The sequence below is a fragment of the Xiphophorus hellerii genome, chromosome 5 (assembly GCF_003331165.1).
Source record: "Xiphophorus hellerii strain 12219 chromosome 5, Xiphophorus_hellerii-4.1, whole genome shotgun sequence".
NCBI classification, from domain to species: domain Eukaryota; kingdom Metazoa; phylum Chordata; class Actinopteri; order Cyprinodontiformes; family Poeciliidae; genus Xiphophorus; species Xiphophorus hellerii.
In genome coordinates, this window is record NC_045676.1 from 2,035,861 (window position 1) to 2,055,319 (window position 19,459).

The 19,459-nt window shown below is 39.7% G+C and overlaps 1 protein-coding gene across 1 annotated transcript; it reads left to right on the forward strand.

Annotated features, from left to right (window-relative positions):
- The first annotated feature begins 5,682 nt into the window (after window positions 1-5,682).
- On the forward strand, window positions 5,683-15,724 carry dtd1 (D-aminoacyl-tRNA deacylase 1). Its single transcript, XM_032563689.1, has 6 exons — window positions 5,683-5,814; window positions 7,136-7,226; window positions 7,329-7,564; window positions 9,050-9,147; window positions 13,096-13,260; window positions 14,850-15,724. Exons 1-5 carry the CDS (start codon window positions 5,772-5,774, stop codon window positions 13,249-13,251), a joined length of 624 nt encoding a protein of 207 aa, XP_032419580.1. The 5' UTR covers window positions 5,683-5,771; the 3' UTR covers window positions 13,252-13,260; window positions 14,850-15,724.
- Window positions 15,725-19,459: the final 3,735 nt, after the last annotated feature.

The window sequence follows — 19,459 nt, forward strand, 5'->3', positions numbered from 1 at the left end:
CTCTGCAGAGACTCTCCTGAGGTTAAGGCTTGTTGTGGTGGACCTCTGTGGAGGGATGTTGGCCAGTCTGCTTTGCAGAAAACATTTTATTCAGGCAGGCTGGATTTCAAACATGAATGAACTGCTTAAGTCCAGACTTTGACTAGGACACTCCCTGCGGGGCTCCTCTCTAGCATCTTTGAGGATCTCTAAGGGCTCCCGACCCATGGTGTCCGCTGTGGTGTTGTTGGTGGAGTGATACTGGAATCCTCCATTTTAAAACAGTAAAACATCCAGCTGCATTAAACGCAACATTACCTCAGATACACATGCAACCGCCAGGCACAACCAGCTCATACACAAACACTCCAAATGATTGAAGGTCAAACAGAAACAGGCTCCTGTTATAACAGAATGGCCTGTCTACTCTGATGCTAGATGGAGACTTGACTTAATGAATCAATCACGCAATTAGGATTCCACCTTCAGATATACGTTTTGTAAGCAAAACTGCCCTGGGACATGAAGACAACCAGCTTCTGGTACAGCTGTAATATCAAGACAGGACATGAGGAAAAACCAAACAGAAAGAACAAACAGAATTTCAATCTTTTAATTCTTCAGTCCACAGGAGATTTTTCCCTGAAAGTTTTGGGGTCACGGCAGTAGTGCAGGGCAAAGCAAGCGACTCTCAGATGAGTCTCTGATAGAAAATCTGTCAGATTGCACAGAGATGGAGTTCTACCTGCTGAAACAATCCTGACCCAGTTTCAGCCAACACTGTAACTCATTGCTTTGTTTCTTCTGCTAAAGCTAATGACCAAAAACTTTCATCTAGTTTAAGAAGTAGAAAAATGCACAAATTTACAGCCTAAAATGTTTTAACCATCAGATGAACCAGAATCAGGAAGCAGTTCAAACTTAAACCTTAACATGAAGTAAAACTTTGAGTTTATTACATTACTTTAGCTCTTGTTCATGTCATTGATACTGTTTATTCTCAGTTAAAAACAATAAAAAATAAAATAAACCACAAACAATAGGATTAATATCCAGGCCTTATCCCAGTCTGATACTCTGGATCTGTTGCTCCAACTTGTCTGAAATCTGAATAAATTTTTCTTTGACAGGACGTTTCAACACAGTTTGTTACTTTAGGACAAATCAAATGATCCTGGCTGTATTGAACTCAGTCAGGTGGAGTTTTATCCAGCCAGGATGAAGCTGTCACTCTCCTTCGCCTCCATGATGATGTTTTCCACCCCAGACCCATCGGAGAATTATTAATTCGAAGGAATCGTGACTGAGTGCCATTTGGACTCATACCCAGCAGGTAAATGTTATCTGTCAGGTATAATTTATCCTGGCAAGTTTGGATTCAGACCCACATTCTTGAGAGATTGGTGGATGAAAAATTAGAAAAAAATCCTGACGCTCAAACAGAACTGATGGAAATTTGAGCTTCTGAGTTAAAAGATGAAATGTTTTCATCATTTATGACCAAAATGTTCACCTGCTGGATGGATCGTGTTCAGGTGTCCCACGGCTCCAGAAACATGTTTTATTAGGTTTTCTCTGGGGGGCAGAGGGTGAGTCAAAATCAGGCAATAAATCCTCCTCCTCTTGTTCCACAAGCCCCCGAGTTTAAAGATGTTTCAGAACCAAAGCATCCAGAAGTTTTCATAGTTTACACCCAGTTACAGACCTGCTGGGTCAGGAGAACCCATTGGTGAGCCCATATGGGTCCCATAACGCAGTGCATATTACACTGGCTGAGGGCTTCTAATTATTTAGATCAATTTTTACTTTTCAGGGTGAAATAATCATAAAACAAAGCAAAACTAAAACATTGAAAACATGACCTGTTCAAATCTAAATTTATAGTGATTTTTCTATAATCCGCACAGGATTATTGTTACATATATCCTGTCCAGGAGTGATGCTGAAAAAACTGACTCAGCGATTTGTATATTTATATTATCACTATGTATTTAAAATAATCTGTTGGTTTTAATCAGTTTTTTCTGTAATCCACATAGTCTCACGTTTGAGGGAGTGATGCAGAAACAACTGATACATGTGTTTGTAGATTCTTTATTCTTTTATTGTTATTTAAAATTTATATTTATGTTTATTATATTTTATTCTCTGCGCTTGTTAATTTTAATCTGAATTTATGGTGCTTTTTCTGTAATCCACATGGACTCATAGTTTGTTAGATTCTCTCCAGGAGTGATGCAGAAGAAACTGATGTTTGCATTTCTAACTTCTAATCTGAAATACTACAATTCATAATTTGAAAGGTTGTTGGAAAACATGGATGCAATGATATGAAAATTCAAATTATCAATACTTGAAATGAATATTGCCTGTTATTAATCAAGATATGCACAAAATATATTTTGTTATTCTTTTGACCCTGTGAAAGAAACAACTTCACCTCTGACGTTGTTTCTCTGCTTCAGTTAAGCCTCACAATCCGGCAGCGCTTCTTTGTCACATGACCAAACAAATACCGTTAATTTTGTATTTGTTATCTATTTATTTTTATTCTTTAAAATACCAGAATTGCCATGTGAATTAATATTTGTATGTGTCTGATGATTTCTTTGTTATTTTCTACAAATCGTACTAATTGTTATGACCAAACAGTTACTTGGTGATTTCGTAGCCTTTTTATCTGCTTTCCGTTGCTCGTGTGATTGTTCCCCAGAGGTTCGGCTCGCTCCGTTTCTCTGGGCTTGGAGGCGCCTGAGATGTGGTGGAACAGCCCAGTTTCCAGATCTCTGCAGACAGAAATGGGCCAGGCTCTGATTTTATGTGATGGTATCAGTGATTTTAGAGAAGCTCATTTTCACTTCCGTTCTGTTTTTGTTTTTCTTAGAAACCACAAATGGGACAGAAGTATTATTAGACGTGTTTGCAGGGAGAACGGGACAAAATATCATCTCAGTGATAAAACAGGCATGATTTCCGTTGGTGTTTGCTACGGATAAGAAGAATTTTGAAACTATTGAAGGAACTCAGGTCTTGGACTCATTTGAAAAACTCTCCCTGTTTTTTCTAATAGACTCAGGTCTGACAGTGAGAGTTTCAGCAATAGTGGGTATTGAGGTCTAACGTGGGTGGAGAGCTTCAGAGAAGCCACAAAGCAAATCAGGTGACAGCTTTGACCTTTAGCCCTCACATCGTAGGCAGAAGGAAGATAAATCAGAGAGATGAGTCGGTTCTGACTCATCTGAAGGAACGCAGCAGCAAAGGAGACGAGGCTCTTCTTCAGATTTTGATATTGCTGAATACCGGACATTTATTCTAAGCTACATTATTAACATTAATTTACTATTTTATTATTATATCAGGACTATCATTGTCGTTGTTGCTGTTTTACATTAAAACTACTTTTTTGATCTGTATTTGTAATGGAACATAAGCCTACAATATTTTTTCACAAGGTATTAGTCCTTGTTTTGTGTATAAAAGATTCAAAACCAAAGGTATAAAACATGTGTTTAGCTATTCTGTGTTATAAAAAATATAATAATTTATGCTCCAAATTATTTATTTCTGCCTCTTCTGCTAGTTTTAACAAGTTTTAATTAGTGTATACCAATTGAATAATTGTTAATTACAACATCTTATTTGATCTTATTTTAATAGGTCTCAAAATTTTGTCCAAAGCAATTTTATTTTATTTTCAAGGAGTCATTGAAAAAAAGCAATATTTCTCACTAAAAAGTAACTCCACATATTAAAGCACCGTAAAGTTTACTGTAATAGGCTGTGTGAACCAGCAGGTGGCGGTAATGCAACTCCAAACCAATTACGAAAATAGAGAAAGAAGTGTCATGGCGGCTTCCTGAACGTTTAACCTGAAGATTCCCAGACACTTCAACGTTTAAAATCCTCCGGTTTTTTAGTCTCGAAATGACTATCAAAGACCCGATTAAGTGGAACTACAGAGTGTCAGCAGTTTACGCTGTGGGCATCTGGACAATATTAGGATCCTACGTTTTTTTAAAATATACAGGTCGTTTGAACGATCCACCAGGTGAGTAAAATGAGAGGAAAATCACCAAGGAGACAGAATCCCGATTAGCCGAGATGTTGCTTTCTTCTGTGACAATATTTCATTTTAGTAAAGTCAACCTGATCTGTCTTATTGGATAACTTTCTTTAACTGTTCCCTTTAGCGTTCTGGTGGATAATTAGCCTTTAAAAGGCGGCACTGAGAACTTCAGTGAGAATTCATCTGATTTTAAGATATTGTCGGTTTATAGTGACTCTATGATAGCTGTCTGTTCAAATATTGGACAGTAACACCAATGAACAGTAAACAAGTCATTCGTCTGTAGTTATTTGTTTATTTGTTGCATTTAAAGGAGGAGTAACCACTGCTAGTGACTTCCAAGAGATTAAAGCTGGTTTTCTACTTTCTCATTGACTATTTCTCTCTTCAACTCAGCGAAACAAAAATTCGAAGAGCCAGAAAATCCCAACAAGCATGTCTACGAAACTGCTCACTCCAAAACCGTCATCATCTATAAGGAAGATTTCGTCCCTTACAGCAGGAGGATCTACAATTTCATCAAGTCGTTGAGTGGAGCATCAGGAGCTGGAGATGGCGACAAGTAGCTGCTGGACATGATTTAAAAGACAGACTTGCTGCCATGTTTGCATATTTGAAGAGGATGTCTTTCATTATTTTGCCTAAAAAGGGCTAATCGTCTCTGCAAAACAATGATCAAGTTGTCACAGTATTTTATTAAAGCTCTAGATATTCAGGAATTTTTGCAAATCAGTTGTTTCATCTAATTGGTTTTACAACAAAAAGTGTTTTGCAGACAGTTTAATTCATTTTGGCTCCAATTCCCAGCAGATTATGACCCACATTTGGAAAAAACATGAAAAGGTGAAATGACCAGCATTCTGTATTTATTATATCCTAATTATTTGGGAAAAAAACTACTATCTTCTTGTGAATTAAAAATAAGGATACTTGAATATATTCCATCAAGTTTTTTTGAAATGTAATAAATAATTGCATTTCTTGAAAAGAACAAATAAATATCTTATAATTGGTATGAATTTCCCATTCATTTTGGGTTCTTAGTTGTTTATCTGAATTGTTTTTTTTTTTTTTTTACCTCATGTGGAATATTTATATACTTTGACCATTTGCTTCCTTGCTGAATTGGTAGGTGTCATGGTCCTGCTTGAACACCCATTTGTTTCACAAGTTTCAACAACTTATACCAAAGCAGATTAAATTAAATTGATCACAATGTTGGGGAACAATACAGGAATCACTAAAAGACAGACAAGCTGAAGACAGCATTTATCTACAATTAGAAATATATTTGACAAGCCAAACCTAGAAGACTGCACCAACTTTCAGACTGTGGCAGCATGATGCTGTGGTGCTGGAACATGGCTTGAAGTAAATGAGATAATGAGAAATGAAACTACCTCAAAAGTCTTCAAATCAACAGCTGCAGTGAATGCTTATTCTCAGAATATGGAATCTGTTGGATTTTAAATAATTTATTGAAATCTAAAATGCATGATGATGATGAAGACGCTGATGGTGACAACAAATATGACAATGAAGATGATTGAGACAAGAAAAAATGTAAATACGTTGTATCTAAAAAAATTTTTAAAGTTCTCTTACTGGCTTCTGCTGGCGTTATTGTTGTGTTTCCAACTTTCACCGCTAGATGTCGACAAACTACCACTGACAGCAGGAGTTTACCGGAAGCTTTGGCAGCGTGCTGTCCAGCAGAAGCACAACAATGAGAGCGATTGTCCAGAGGGTGACCAAAGCGAGTGTGACAGGTGAGCTTTGAATGAGCCGAGCTGACGGAGTTGGATTCTGCAACTGAAATACACAAAGACAACCAGCAGACAGCCGGTAGTAGTTGTCATGACCAGCTAGCCGAGTTAGCCCCGTTAGCATTAGCATCCCAGTTGAAATGAACGGGGCGGCGTCAGACCGCTGCTAACTGGGGGAAACTAAAACGGTTGACTTTTAGCTCAAGGGAAACAAGTTAATACAACTTAATAATGATGAATATGACGATTGATACAGACGCAATTAACCCTGTTGGATGTAGGCGGCCTTGTTGTTTTAGAGTAACGGTTACAAGAATTCAGTTTCACTTTATTCACTCAAACTTCTGTTTATAACTTCTGTTCAGATTCAGATTAACATGGACTCAATTCAGCCAATAAAATGTTTATTTCAGGTCTAATGTAGAGATTAAGACTGCTAGAAAAAAAATTAAAGGGCACAATAAGAAAACTCAAAGCTGTAGTATTTAAAAATATATTTTAGAAATTACTCTTAATAATTCTAAATATCACAAATACACTGAAATAATAATTATTAAATGACATTACAATTAACATGGCGTTTTATAATATTAATAATAGTAGTTACTGTTTTTATTTTAAGAACTGATGTTTTAATTTTATTTCTGTAACTTAATTGATTAACACAATTAATAGAATTTGCAAGAAGAACATAACAGCCTCTGAGAGCTGCCACTAATATTCTTTTATTCTGATAATAATCTATAGAATACTTTATTAGTTTGTGTTATTTATTTATGAAATTAGGGCAATGCAGATTAATCAATATGTCATCAGTAAGCGTCAATGTAAATATGCAGGAGTTAGCACAAAAGCTAGTTTTCATTCATTGTCCAAAGGCAGGTAAGAACAGGAAGCATTTGACAGAACAGAGAATGATGCAAACATCACGAAAAAATTAAGATGTTTTCCTTTCTTTCTTTTTTACACTAAAGTGAAAATTATTTATTGCATACCAGTAATTAAATTGTAAATGTGCAGTTATTCTTGACCCTGCAAGAATAACTAAGTTTAGACAACAAATGGAGGGATGAATCCTTTCAAATGAAATGATAAAATATTAGTTTACAATCTCTGTGATCTCTTTCTAACAATGATAAATTCTTAATGCTGTCTGTCACTCACACTGCTGCTGAAAATAAACCCTAAAATCTCCTGGCAGGAGAATGATCACCAGAACTTTGTCATGCAGGTGAACCAGAGCTCTGAACTGTGTGAGCACAAAGAGTTCTTGAATTCCTGGGTGTGGTAGAAAGGCCGTGTGTCTGTTTTCTTTGTCCTGCAGTGGGAGGGGAGCAGGTCAGCTCCATCGGACGGGGAATCTGCGTCCTGCTTGGGATTTCTGCAGACGACACGCAGAGAGATGCTGAGTACATGTAAGTGTAAATCCATCCTGCAAACATGTCCATAGATACAGATGAAATAACCTTTGAGTCAGTCTGCTTCTTCACCTTTTCATAAGCACTGTGTGTCTTCAGGGTCAGAAAGATCCTGAACCTGCGGCTGTTTGAGGACGAGAGCGGCCGGGCGTGGGCTAAGAGTGTCATGGACAGAGAGTTGGAGGTGTTGTGTGTGAGCCAGTTCACCCTGCAGTGCATCCTGAAGGGCAACAAACCGGACTTCCACGCCGCCATGCCTGCGGAGCTCGCCCAGCCCTTCTACAACAGCATCCTGGAGAGCATGAGGAGCGCCTACAGGCCTGAGCTCATCACAGGTGGGCCGGATCTCAGCGGACGACGAGGCTTTAAAGCATCACTTCTGAGTGAACTGAGAGGAAAAGCTGCAGAACTGAGCTGAATCTGCTAAATCTTTAACACATGATCACCGTTCAATTAAACGATTAGCTCTGTGATACGGTGCAGGAACATGCTATAGACGTGTCCACTGTAGACTGGACTCAGTTGGTACTGAGGACACCAAAGTCTTAACTGTTAGGAAGATTCCCTCTCTGAGGTCATTGCTGATGTGTTGAGACTAGTGGTGCACCGATCTACTTTTTTCACTGCCGATGCTGATTTAAATATCTGAGGTTCAGTATTGGCCGTATTTTGTCAATTCAGCTGTAACAGTGTAACAGTGCAGCACACTGTAACACGCGGATAGCTTCACAAGCTGGTCAAACATGCAAAAACAGCACAACTTTAATTTGTTCCATCAGCGCAATTAGGAGTAAAACAGCCAATGTAAAATAAATAAACTAAAACTGATGAAAACTGCACCACTTGATCAGATATGTAAAAATAAATGACAAACCTTTCAAATGGTTCAGAAAGTGTAATAAGGAATTCTAAAAATAATGTCAAATAAATAATAAAGCTTGACGTCACTCAGAGCACAAAGCATAGAATTAGGCTGAATAGATCCACCTTTACGGGGCACATTGTCTCTCACACCCAATCTAGAAATTCTTTTTCTAATATTGGGGCCGATACAGATATTGATAACGAATCGGTTCATCTCTTTATTATTCAGCGCTGCAGACTTTCCAAACCTCAGCTTCTACTGAGGATGATCTGTTAATCAACGTATTGATTAACAGATCAAGATGATCAGAAGACCATTTCTGTACTGAGGTTTTATGGAAATAATGTTGGAAAAAGACCTGATTCCTAAAGCACTTGATGTGGAACAGGCTGTACTTTATGGAAACCTTCAGGTCTAAAATCGCTGAAATGAAATGGATATTTGAAAACATTCATGTCATAATGTGACAACATGGGGGTCGTTAAAGTCGGGTTTATTGTCGCCGATCATAGTCACCTCCAGCGTCTCGTGTGAATTTTTCCTCCGTTGGGTTTGGAGCGGCACCTCGTCCCCCTGCCGTCAACGCCGTGTCATTGTGGCGGTCAGGCGGCTGGAAGCGGCTGCAGCGGCGGTGGCAGTGAACTGGGTCAGTCCACTGGGGACCAGGTGAGGAGGACACCTCGTCCCAGCAAAGGGAGGCGTGAGCCTTCCTAATTAGCCCCCCTCCCCACCGCCTCCGGAGAGGGAAACATGATGATGCATCAGTTTTCTCCCACAGCTTCATTGTGCAGATGGTGTCATCAATCTAAAGAAACCTGCGAGAAGAAAGGAGAGCAGTTCGAGTGAAACTTGCTGTCCTTGTCCGCCTCTTTTCATCTCTGCTCTGTTAGCTGCAGCCGAACTCGGCTAGCACATGAAAAACACTTGATTTATCGTCCTCCATTTTGTTTTCCAGATGGGAAGTTTGGGGCGTACATGCAGGTCAACATCCAGAACGACGGTCCGGTTACCGTGGAGCTGACGTCACCGGCTGCTCCCACAGACCCCAAACAGGTACCCAGTCATCTTCATCAGTCATCTTCATCAGTGGAGGGGTTTAGCTCAGATTAAGAGCAGTAACCTCATAAGGCAGATTTTATTTTTTATTTCTTCAGATTTTGTTTGAAAGCTGCTAAACTTTCTAATTAAAGCAGATTAATCAATCAATCAATCAATCAATCAATCAATCAATCAATCAGGAGAGTAACTGTCCCATCCTAGCTCTACCTGTGCTCCCTCCCATAGAGGGCGCTCTACCCTATTCCATGTAGACCTGTGTTGGGCTGAGGACCCAAAAATTATCAAGTAAGAGTAGCACTACTTAAACATATTTCTACTCAAGTAAAGTAAAAAGTAGCCATTCAAAAAATTACTAAATTAAAAGTAAAAAAAGGATTTGGTAAAGCGTTTACCCAAGTACTGAGTAACTGATCAAAACTTCAATCATCTAATGTTTAAAAATGATATAATCAGATTGACCAAAATATAAAGTTACATGGAAAATTTGGTATTTAAAGGACCAAAATGAAAATAAATCATATCAATAGCATAATAAAGTGAGGCGGGGTGTGCTGCAGCCGTGGCGGTGAGGCGGGGTGTGCTGCAGCCGTGGTGGCGAGGCGGGGTGTGCTGCAGCCGTGGCGGCGAGGCGGGGTGTTTATGCTGCAGATGATTGATGGCGCAGAGCCACACATGCAGTCTGCAGGGAGCTTTCTGCAGGACTCTTCCTCTTGGGAGCCCGTCACTTTTTAAAACATGAATGCTTCATAAAACAAGGATTCATCAGGAATCCTCCTCTGAGGCCACAGGAGCATCAGAAAGAGTTAATATATGTTCAGACTTTCATGCTGGAAGGCAGCGCCGCTTTACACAAGTTCTTTTAGCTCTCTGAAAGACATTAGATTTATTTGTGACTTGATTTGTTTTTTACCTCTCAGAACTGAGAATAAATGGCTGAATATTGAAGACCTAATATATCTGTTGCACACAGGATGAATTTTAGAGGGCCTGTCAAAGGTCTAAGATGTGGCCTGGGTGTGAAATTATGGATTTAAGCAATTTATTTTCCAGATTAAGAGTATTTGTGCTTAAAAAAAGCTTCAGATTCAGGTGCAAACTCTTTGAGAGGTTATTGGAATCTTTAGAAACTCTTTTATTTAAATCAAATTTGGATCTCCAATATATATATATATATATTTTAATTAATTTAATTTAAAAATATATTTATTGCAAAGAGGCTGCACAGTGGCGCAGTTGGTAGCACTGTTGCCTTGCAGCAAGAAGGTCCTGGGTTCGATTCCTGGGGACTTCCTGCATGGAGTTTGCATGTTCTCCCTGTGCATAGTGGGTTCTCTCCAGGTACTCCAGCTTCCTCCCACAGTCCAAAAACATGACTGTCAGGTTAATTGGTCTCTCTAAATTCTCCCTAGGTGTGAGTGTGTGTGTGCATGGTTGTGTGTCCTGTCTGTCTCTGTGTTGCCTTGCGACAGACTGGCGACCTGTCCAGGTGACCCCGCCTCTCGCCCGGTGCTGTATGAAAGTCTCATTACTTTTACAGCATGCTAACTGTTCGTTATCCAGGCGCCACAGTAACATGTCCTGTTGTTAGCAAGCACTGCTTATCCATCCATTTGCTTTTGTCACTCCTCTTTAATCTCTGATTATTATAACTTGTACTTTTTTGCCATCTAAAACATAAATTTGACTCATTTTGCTCATTGACTTTGTAGCTGAATTCAATTCAGTTCAAATTTATTCAATCAACGACATTAAAGCACATTAAATCATCTAACATGTGAGAAACAGCAGCCATTGTTTTGTAAGCTGTTCTAGCCACGAGCTAATTTGCAAATTCAGTCCTTGGCTGGACCTTTAATAACAGACAGTGAAATTTAAAAAACACACACACTCACACACACAGGACCCTGCGCTGAATCTCTACCTCTATAAACAAGAAAAACATGAAAATGTAGAGAAAACTAATTCTCCACAACAAAGTAGGTTAGTATTTTGTTGTACTAATGTACAACAAAGTACGTTTGTTGTTGGCTATAACATGATGTAAAGCTCAAAGTTGATTTAACATAATACATGTTAAATCAACATGTATTAATCTGATTATATCATACAGTTTTACTGTATCAGACAGTAGAATGTGGCTGCAGGAGGATCCTGTCCAGAATGTCGGCCTCCAGCTTCTCCTGCCAACTGAAAGAGAAAGATTCAGAGGTTTGTCTTCCTGCTGCTGAGCTTCGCTCCAACTCCGTCTGCTCGCCGGGGCTCGGCCGTTTCCCCGAAAGGACGGATATTCAGGCAATCGGCTGAATTTTAATCTTGTCTGTTTGGGATGTTTAGCAGCGGGGCCAAACATGGGGATAAACAGGGCCGGCCATCAGGCTGAGCTTGGCTCAGTTTAGTGGGTGGGGGGGTTACAGCGACAGCCAGCAGACACTGCTCCTTTCTTTCCATAAATCAGGGATTGAGTCCCGGGCGGGGTCAGGCTGACAGTAAACAATGGAGGCGATGAAACCCACCCTGCTGGTCGCTGGAAGCTGCAGCGGCGGATCATCTCTCTGGGATTATGTAACATTTGATCGTGTTAGTGGAGGCTTTTATCTGCTCGGGATCCAGAGTTTAGAGTCTGTAACTTTTCAGAACAAACAACAAATATGTTCACCTCCATGATCTAATCAGACGTTACATCATCAGAACCGCTTCCATACAAGTTTTCATGCTGTTTAAATAATGTAATTTGTTACGCAACGCTTTGGATTTTGTGAGATGACATTAAGTCCCAGAGAGCCATGAAAGTTTTAGCAGCCGTGAGCTCGCATGTCGGCTGACGACTTCATCAGCTCTCTGCCTCCGTGCTTTCTGAATCGCTGATGAAGATGAAGACGAGGAGAGGCTTCAAATGGTGGGGGTGCGAGGGGTCGTGTTCGGACCAGTGCAGACCCACTTTCTGTTTAATTACACTGGTTCTGCTGAGTCAGCAGGAAGCTCAGATCAATAACGGGATCTATGTATTTATTTCATTTCTCTTGTAAACAAACTGCAGTTAGAAAGAAATTAGAGATTGGAGAAGGTTGACCAGCAGTCTGCAGGCTTCCCCATCAACAGTACCGCTAAATAAAAGTTTAGCCATAGAAAATAACTTGAATTTATCTTAAATATATCCCAGTTACGTTAATCCAAGGAAAGGCAAGCTTTTATAAAAATGTGTATAGGACATTCTTTGTACAAGACAATTCAAAATGCTTTACAGAGAAATGTAAAGAGGTTTAGAACAGACATTAAAAACATAAACATAAACTAAACAAGATAAAACAATGAACACATGAAGAAAAATCATTGACTAATTAAATAATAATAAAAAAACCTTCAGGTTTTATTTTGATTTTAGAGTAATTTTTATTGTCATAATTTTCAGATTTTATTCAGTTTCTCCTGTCTTTCTCAGTCCAGCCAAATAAAACTTGTTTATACCTTTTGGAGAGAAAAAAAACGGATAATTTTTGATAAAAATATGGATTCTCTGCACGTCTCTCAGTAAACAGCAGCTGAATCAGAAACTTCCCAGCTGAAGATGATATGACAGCTGCCCTCTGATCAGTTTGTACGGATCAAACCTGAAGCAGAATATGATTTTATTGTAATTTGGATCTTTTTTGAACTACATGTATCAGTTTTTTATTATCTCTTAGCAAAGCGCCTCCAGAGCAGGAAGTGTTTTCTTTCTGTTGGGTTGGGAATCGCCTCCATGTTGGACGGCGCATCGGAAACCTGGCATCAACCCTTCCCTGTTTTCTTCCCTTTCAGAGAAAACAGTTTCAATAATTCAGAAGGAAAAAAGAGCCACTTTTAAACTATTCAAAGGTTGACAGATTTATTCTGCGCAGGTATACTACATTCAAGATCAAATGTGAAACTATGAACCGTCTTTTTCTGTTTGTGTTTCTTCAGCTTTCCAAGCTGGAGAAGCAGCAGCTCAGGAAGGAGAAGACGCGCTCTAAAGGCTCGTCCGAGTCGGGACGGGAGAAGAGCTCGCTGCGGTCCAGGCAGGACCCCGGCGCCAGCAGCGGGGCGGAGGGCGACGTGTCTTCAGACCGGGAGTCGTGATGCTGCAGGGTGAGCCGGCGGGGTCATGGGGGTCAAATAAACAGAAAGATGCTTCATCAGTCCGTCCATCCTCTTCATCTCCAGGTTCCATGTTCAGACCCTGATAGCTGTAGAACTGAGTCATAAATTAATTGTGAACATCTGTTTGTTGCATTTATAAAACAACATAAAACTCTGAACTAATTAAAAAGTGTAGGAACCCAGTTTTCACCACTATCAGCAAACTGCACTCCAGTCGTCACAAACTGCTGGTTTCCACCTTTGCTCTTCCTGTATGTGTCCGCTGTTTTACTGCTGGGGATATTTCAGTGAAACCTAGCAACAGGCAGAGAGACGGAGCTGTTTGTTTGTTTGTTTGTTTGCGGTTCACACTGAACGCCGAACCGAGGTGACGTTCCGGTCCATCCAGTTCGCAAACAGGATTTGTTTTCCACGGAGAGCCGGGGTGGTCAGGATGGAAGCAGTTGCTCAGCTTTCAGGCCGCTCTGCTCTTTAATCTGCACCAACATGTTGAGTAAATATCAGCTCCGACATGTGGAGGCTTCGGCTCCTGATGGCAGGAGGAAGTTGCTCGATAGGCGGATTTTTTGGGTTCTGATCTGAGAGTTTGCTGTGGAAGAAGGGAACATGACTGGAAGAGAAAGGAGAAGGAGGAAACTGGTCTTCCTGAGGTTTGCTTTGCATGACTTAAACATGAGCTATGTGTTTTTTTCTCTCTGAATGAGCTTTTATCTTCTCCCCACCGACTTCCTGTTTTGGAACAGCCAATCCTCATCTTGCTTTAGTCAGAACCAAACACATTTACTGCTGTAGCTGTTAAAATGACAGATTACTGAGCTACAGTTTGATTCAATTCAAATGTAAAGTTAAAACAAAGCTTGTTCTGTAGTTACTCTGGACTCGTCCTCCTGTCTTCATCCCTGACTTCTCCTTTTCCTTCTCATCTTAAATCACAACCAGGGACAAAAAGCTGATTATGAGTCATTAGATTTGCACATTGGGATAACTCAATGTTGAAGATAAAACTTTTATGGACATTTGTTAAACAATTGATGGAAACTTAATGCTGCAAATAACAGCTTTTCAGGTATAAACGTCTGGAAGTTTCTAATCCAAACACCCAGCGCTCAGTGATCAAACCTCCTGAGAAAATCTGTTTACCAGAAACTCATCGCATTTCCTGTGCTTCATTTTGAAGCTGCAAAGAGCTGGACACCTCTGGATAAACAATATACTGATCATGTAAAAGGATAAAGGTAAACATCAGAAAATATGCAGTTTGATGATGATGATGTCAGAACTCCTGGTATTCTTGGCTTGTTTGGTAAACTATTTAAAAACACTGGATTTGTTCAATATTAAGGATCCATATTGTCACCTTGCTCGTTTTTGGCAGCAGCAGCAGAAGCTTTGATATTAACTAACTCATATTTTCTATAAAAGATGTTTCTGTCGCCCTGAACTATTTTAAAAGTGGAAAAGCAATTTCTCTGTTTTTGTTGCTGTTTGAGAAATGTTGTAAACGCTACGTTTGCCCCCATGTCCTTAAATCCTAGTGACGCCCCTGCTGACCAGTGTTTTCTTCTTTTCTGATTCAGATGCAAACCAAACTGTGGACACTCAGGAAGAACGCTTCGACCCGTTTACGGACTGACCGACAGCAGACAGAACGGGCCGAATGAAACCCAGCAGCTCGTTAAATCCTTCGTCCCCGTTGTTTTTCCATTTGTCCTCCTCAAGCCGTCTCTGTTGGACTCTCTCCTCTCTGTTCCCGCTCCGTTCGTGTCGCTGGGCTGCAGATCTTCTCCAGTGCTGCCAGACGGAGCACACCAGTGCCACCACGTCCTCTAAGCGCCTGTTTACCGCCGCGAGCAGATTGTTTGTTCTGAGCTTGAACTGGAATGTCTCTGTAACCAACAGAGACACAAACAGACGCTTTAAATAACAACCCCATTACCCTGATGTCCCGCTTTCCTTTCTGCATGCTTGGACACGTCTTGGTATTTTTGAGCTACTAATTGAGCTCGCAAGCATCCAGCAGGTGCATCACTGTCGTCACTTCTAATTAACTGGAACATGGAGGCAAAAATAACAAAAATAAAACCTAATATTCCTCTTCGCAACAGAAAGGTGTTCAGATTATGTTTCAGAATTGTGATTAATGTGAGAAAGTGTCAGGAAAGCTGACAGCTGTCAGCGAGGCGTAGCTTTTGATGCAACTGTTATTTTCTTTCTGTAAAGAAGGCAGAGAGGAAACTTAAACTTAGTTTGAAAAACCAGGAAGAAGGAAAAGCCACCGAAGATTTAGATGGAAATGACTTCTGGTAGATTTAAACTTAGATCCATCAGATCGCCTTCTCTTTGCTTGGGTTTCTTCTTGGCGTTTGGGGAAAATTAAGGATGAAATTTAGCCCTGCTGTGTTCTGACAGGTCTGAATGTATATTTTGTTACTGTATAAATTTTAAAAGCATTCACATTTGTGTGGTTGTCGTCATTTCCATTCGTTGGCAGTTCTTTGCAGCTTTTCCACATTTTTATCGTCTAACAACCATAAACATCTCTGAAATTATTGGGATTTTATGACAAACCAGAGCAAAGTACTATGAAGCCCAGGGAAAATCAGGCATTTCCACATTATTTTTTGTTTTTACCAATAAATATTTGAAAATAGTAAACCATAATCAGGCCACTTTACTCTGATCCTTCTAAATAAAATCTAGTGGAGCTAACAGCTTTAGCAGTGACTTAAAGGAGAAAACTTTATGAAAAACAATCTCCAAATATTTATAATTATCCACCAGTTCAGTGGAACCTGTTTACTGCTGTTGATGACTTCCTGAAGTCGGTGATCATTTCCTTAGTTTTCTGTGTTGATCTTCAAAAATGATTCATTAGACCCAAAAACAAAGTCACCACATCAACCCAGAACAAGGACTTTAAAGGGCCAGCATTATGTATTTTAAAGTCACATACAGCCGTTTCATAGCATAACCAAGTGACTGTTGACTTCAGTTGTTATAAAAATGCAATATCTATCAAATATGACTCAATAAATTTTACCTCCGGATTTTAATGCCTTTGTATTGGGCTTTTGTCTCTTTAAAAACTATTGGGTCAAAGAATATTCACATGTTGGAATGGCCTAGTCAAAGTCTAAACCTAAATCCGATGAATAATCTGTGGAAATATTTGAAAACGGACATTGACAGATGCTCAGCCTCCAACCTGACTGAGAATCAGTTCAAAAATTCAAATTCCCAAAAATACTTTATAGATTCATTCCAAAGGGAAATAAAATAAAAGCTTGAGCCGTTTTATCAAAATAATCTGAATCTGAACGTCCAAACCTGGTAGAAACACTCCAAGAAGCTGCAAATACAGAAGTTAAAGTGGTGTGAATACTTCTGCAGCTGCCTCATGTGATGCAACTGCAGGAAAGCTTGTCCTTATTTCCGCTCAGAAGCAGCTGGTTGCTCCGTCCTGGCCTAACATTAGCTTTGCTCTGTTTTACCTCAGGAAGCTATTCCTGGCCAAGCGTGCCGTATCCCTCACCCTCTTCCCGATTCTCTCCTGTGGTGCCGAGCTGAGGTTTCTCCATGCTGAGGTGAGGAGCGGCCCGGACCCGGAGAAGACGGTGACCCAGATACGTCTGCCTGAGCGCAGACTGCAGCTTCTCCTCCGCAGAGAAGCTGGTGCCAGGCGGAGAGGAGAGGAGGGTTATCGATGCGGCAAACATCCCAGAAGGACGCGATCAATCAGAGCGGGCGTGGACACAAGTTTGTCTTCTGCTTGGAAGTTTGGGACTTTTTATGAAACAGGAAAAGTGGCTGAAATTCCTGGGATTTTCTTACATCTCAGGCTGCTCTGTTTATCTTACATCTCCTGCATGTCTGTGTGAGAGGCCTGTGCCAAGCCCACTGGCTATGGAAAAACAATTTAACTGGATTTAATTTGTTTCCCCCTCCTCCTCCTTCTCCTTAGTGTTTTTTTCTCGTGTTGTGTGTGTGTGTGTGTGTGTCTGGGAGTTTGGGAATTCATGCCCTGTCTGAACAAACTCTGCAGTGAGGATTGGTTGTTGGTCGTTGGGTCAGGTCCTAGGATTTCTGCCTTTAAAGGGTTAATAAAGCACAATGACACCAGCTGCTAGCAGCACCACTTTTTCCATTCTGCTGTTTAAATGAAACCTCCAGGAGGATTTATTCATTGTCTTAGAGATGCATTTTACCTTAACCAGTCAGAATAATTCAGGATTCACAAACTGCACAAAAAAACGTTAAACATAAGTTCATCAAATGATTACTTAAAAGAAACTGTAAAAAGATGAGTTTAAACTTTACTAATTCACTGACGTCTAACTAGAGGGGAGGTCGTTCCAGAGTCCTGTCTCTTTGACCGTTAGAAAATAATAAAAATGTCCTTTATCGTCCCACAGTTGAGAAATGCAGGTGTAACAGCAGCATCAAGGTTTGTAGGTTCACACATTAAAAAGTGTTAAATATAAACAGCATAACATAAAAAATACTACGCACTTATCAGAAATATCATCCAAGGGATTTGCAACTTGCAAAGGATGACTTTAAAATATATATATAATGTGTATGTGTATTTGGACGTCAAAAAGACAACTTACAAAAGATGACAAATAAAAACAGAGCAGGAATGGATGTGCAATACCAGCAGAAATGTTATTAAAATGTCGGGTTTTGTTGAATTCTATTTTTTAAACCAAGAATAATAAGAGCTCCAAAACAGAACCCTGAGGCACACCAACATGAAATGGCGTTAGGAAGAGCTCTAATTGGAAGCAGCTACACATAACAAACAATCAGAAAGATGTGAAGAAAACCACAGAAAGGCGGATCCTGATGCACCGCCACAAATCCGGGTGAATGGCACAAACGGCCTGGAATCTGTCCATGAAATCCATGAAAAGCTGAAACTTTCAACAACAAAGATGTTCAGAGGATTTCCAGATGAGATCAGGCACTTCCTCACCGTTGGCTTTGATCACAAGATAAGCTGTTAATCTCTTCTTTATTATCCTGTTAGTCAATTATATCTTTATTTACAGAAGTTTTGCAACAATAAGTTGTTAAAGTGATTCTTTCCTGAAAGTTCCCTTATTTCTCCCGCAGCAGGAGCAAACCTCTGGTCATTGAACTGCAGGATAAAGTTTTCTTCGTCACAGTTCCTCACAACTGGGTCAGTTTATCTGTATTCCTCCAGCAACTGTCAGAACCACAGGGGAAAACCTGCACAAAGGCTCTACAGCCACATGCAAGTAAACTTCACACAACTGTAAATGTCAAATAAACATGTATCCTGATCAAACCGGCAACAGAAAATCTGTAGGTTTTTGTTTGATTTATAATATCTCTGGATTTAGAACTCAGTTTTAAGCACAAATCCTGGCAAACCAGAACGGTTATAATGTGTTACTGTTAGCAAATGGCTTCTTTAAAGCCTCAGCATCTTTGTCGATTAATTCTGGGTCATTATGCTGGGCTAATGTCCCAGTAATGACATGATGTGGGTTCAGTTAAATTTCTTCACAGATTATATCAGGCTACCTCCCATGGATTCATGGCAACTCTGCAAAACGACTATTTTTATCTGCATCGTCTTAAGGTTTTAGCCATTAGCTGATGCTAATGATCATTTATTTCTCTGCCCTTAGAGAAAGCTGTCAGTAGACTTCATCCATGGAGAACATTTGTAATCATGACACTCAGTTGTTAGAGGAAAGGAATGACTTATGGCACAGAGTTATTTGTTTCAACATCTACCAAAGTCCAAAACACAAACTGGAATTTATGCTAAAATAGAAGTTTGTAATACTCAAATTTGATTTTAATATAACTTTTGTTTCAGCACAACGCTAAACCAAACGTTATGCTAAAACAGATGTTAGCGAGTTTATCATTAATTCCATTTTAGCATAAAATTGAATGATGCTAAAATAGAATTATTACAAAAAGAAAATTATGCTACAATGGAAGTTATGCTAAAGCAGAAGTTCTGATTTTGCAGTACTTCTGTTTAAGCAAAACGCTAAAATGGAAGTTTGCAGAAGTTTATTACAAAAAAATGAAAATAAAAAACAGAATTAATATAAAAACGGAAGTTAAGCTAGAAAGTTTAGCATAAGTTTGTCATGTTCTGTGTTTTCCTGTGTATTTATTTAGAGTTTTCTGTGTCCCTGAGTCT

Bases quoted from the DNA above. Each gene is read 5' to 3' on its own strand.
- dtd1 (XM_032563689.1), top strand. From the start codon at position 5,772: ATGAGAGCGATTGTCCAGAGGGTGACCAAAGCGAGTGTGACAG. The intron at 7,565-9,049 runs GTGGGCCGGATC...TTTGTTTTCCAG, and splicing joins CAGGCCTGAGCTCATCACAG to ATGGGAAGTTTGGGGCGTAC. The intron at 9,148-13,095 runs GTACCCAGTCAT...GTGTTTCTTCAG, and splicing joins CTCCCACAGACCCCAAACAG to CTTTCCAAGCTGGAGAAGCA.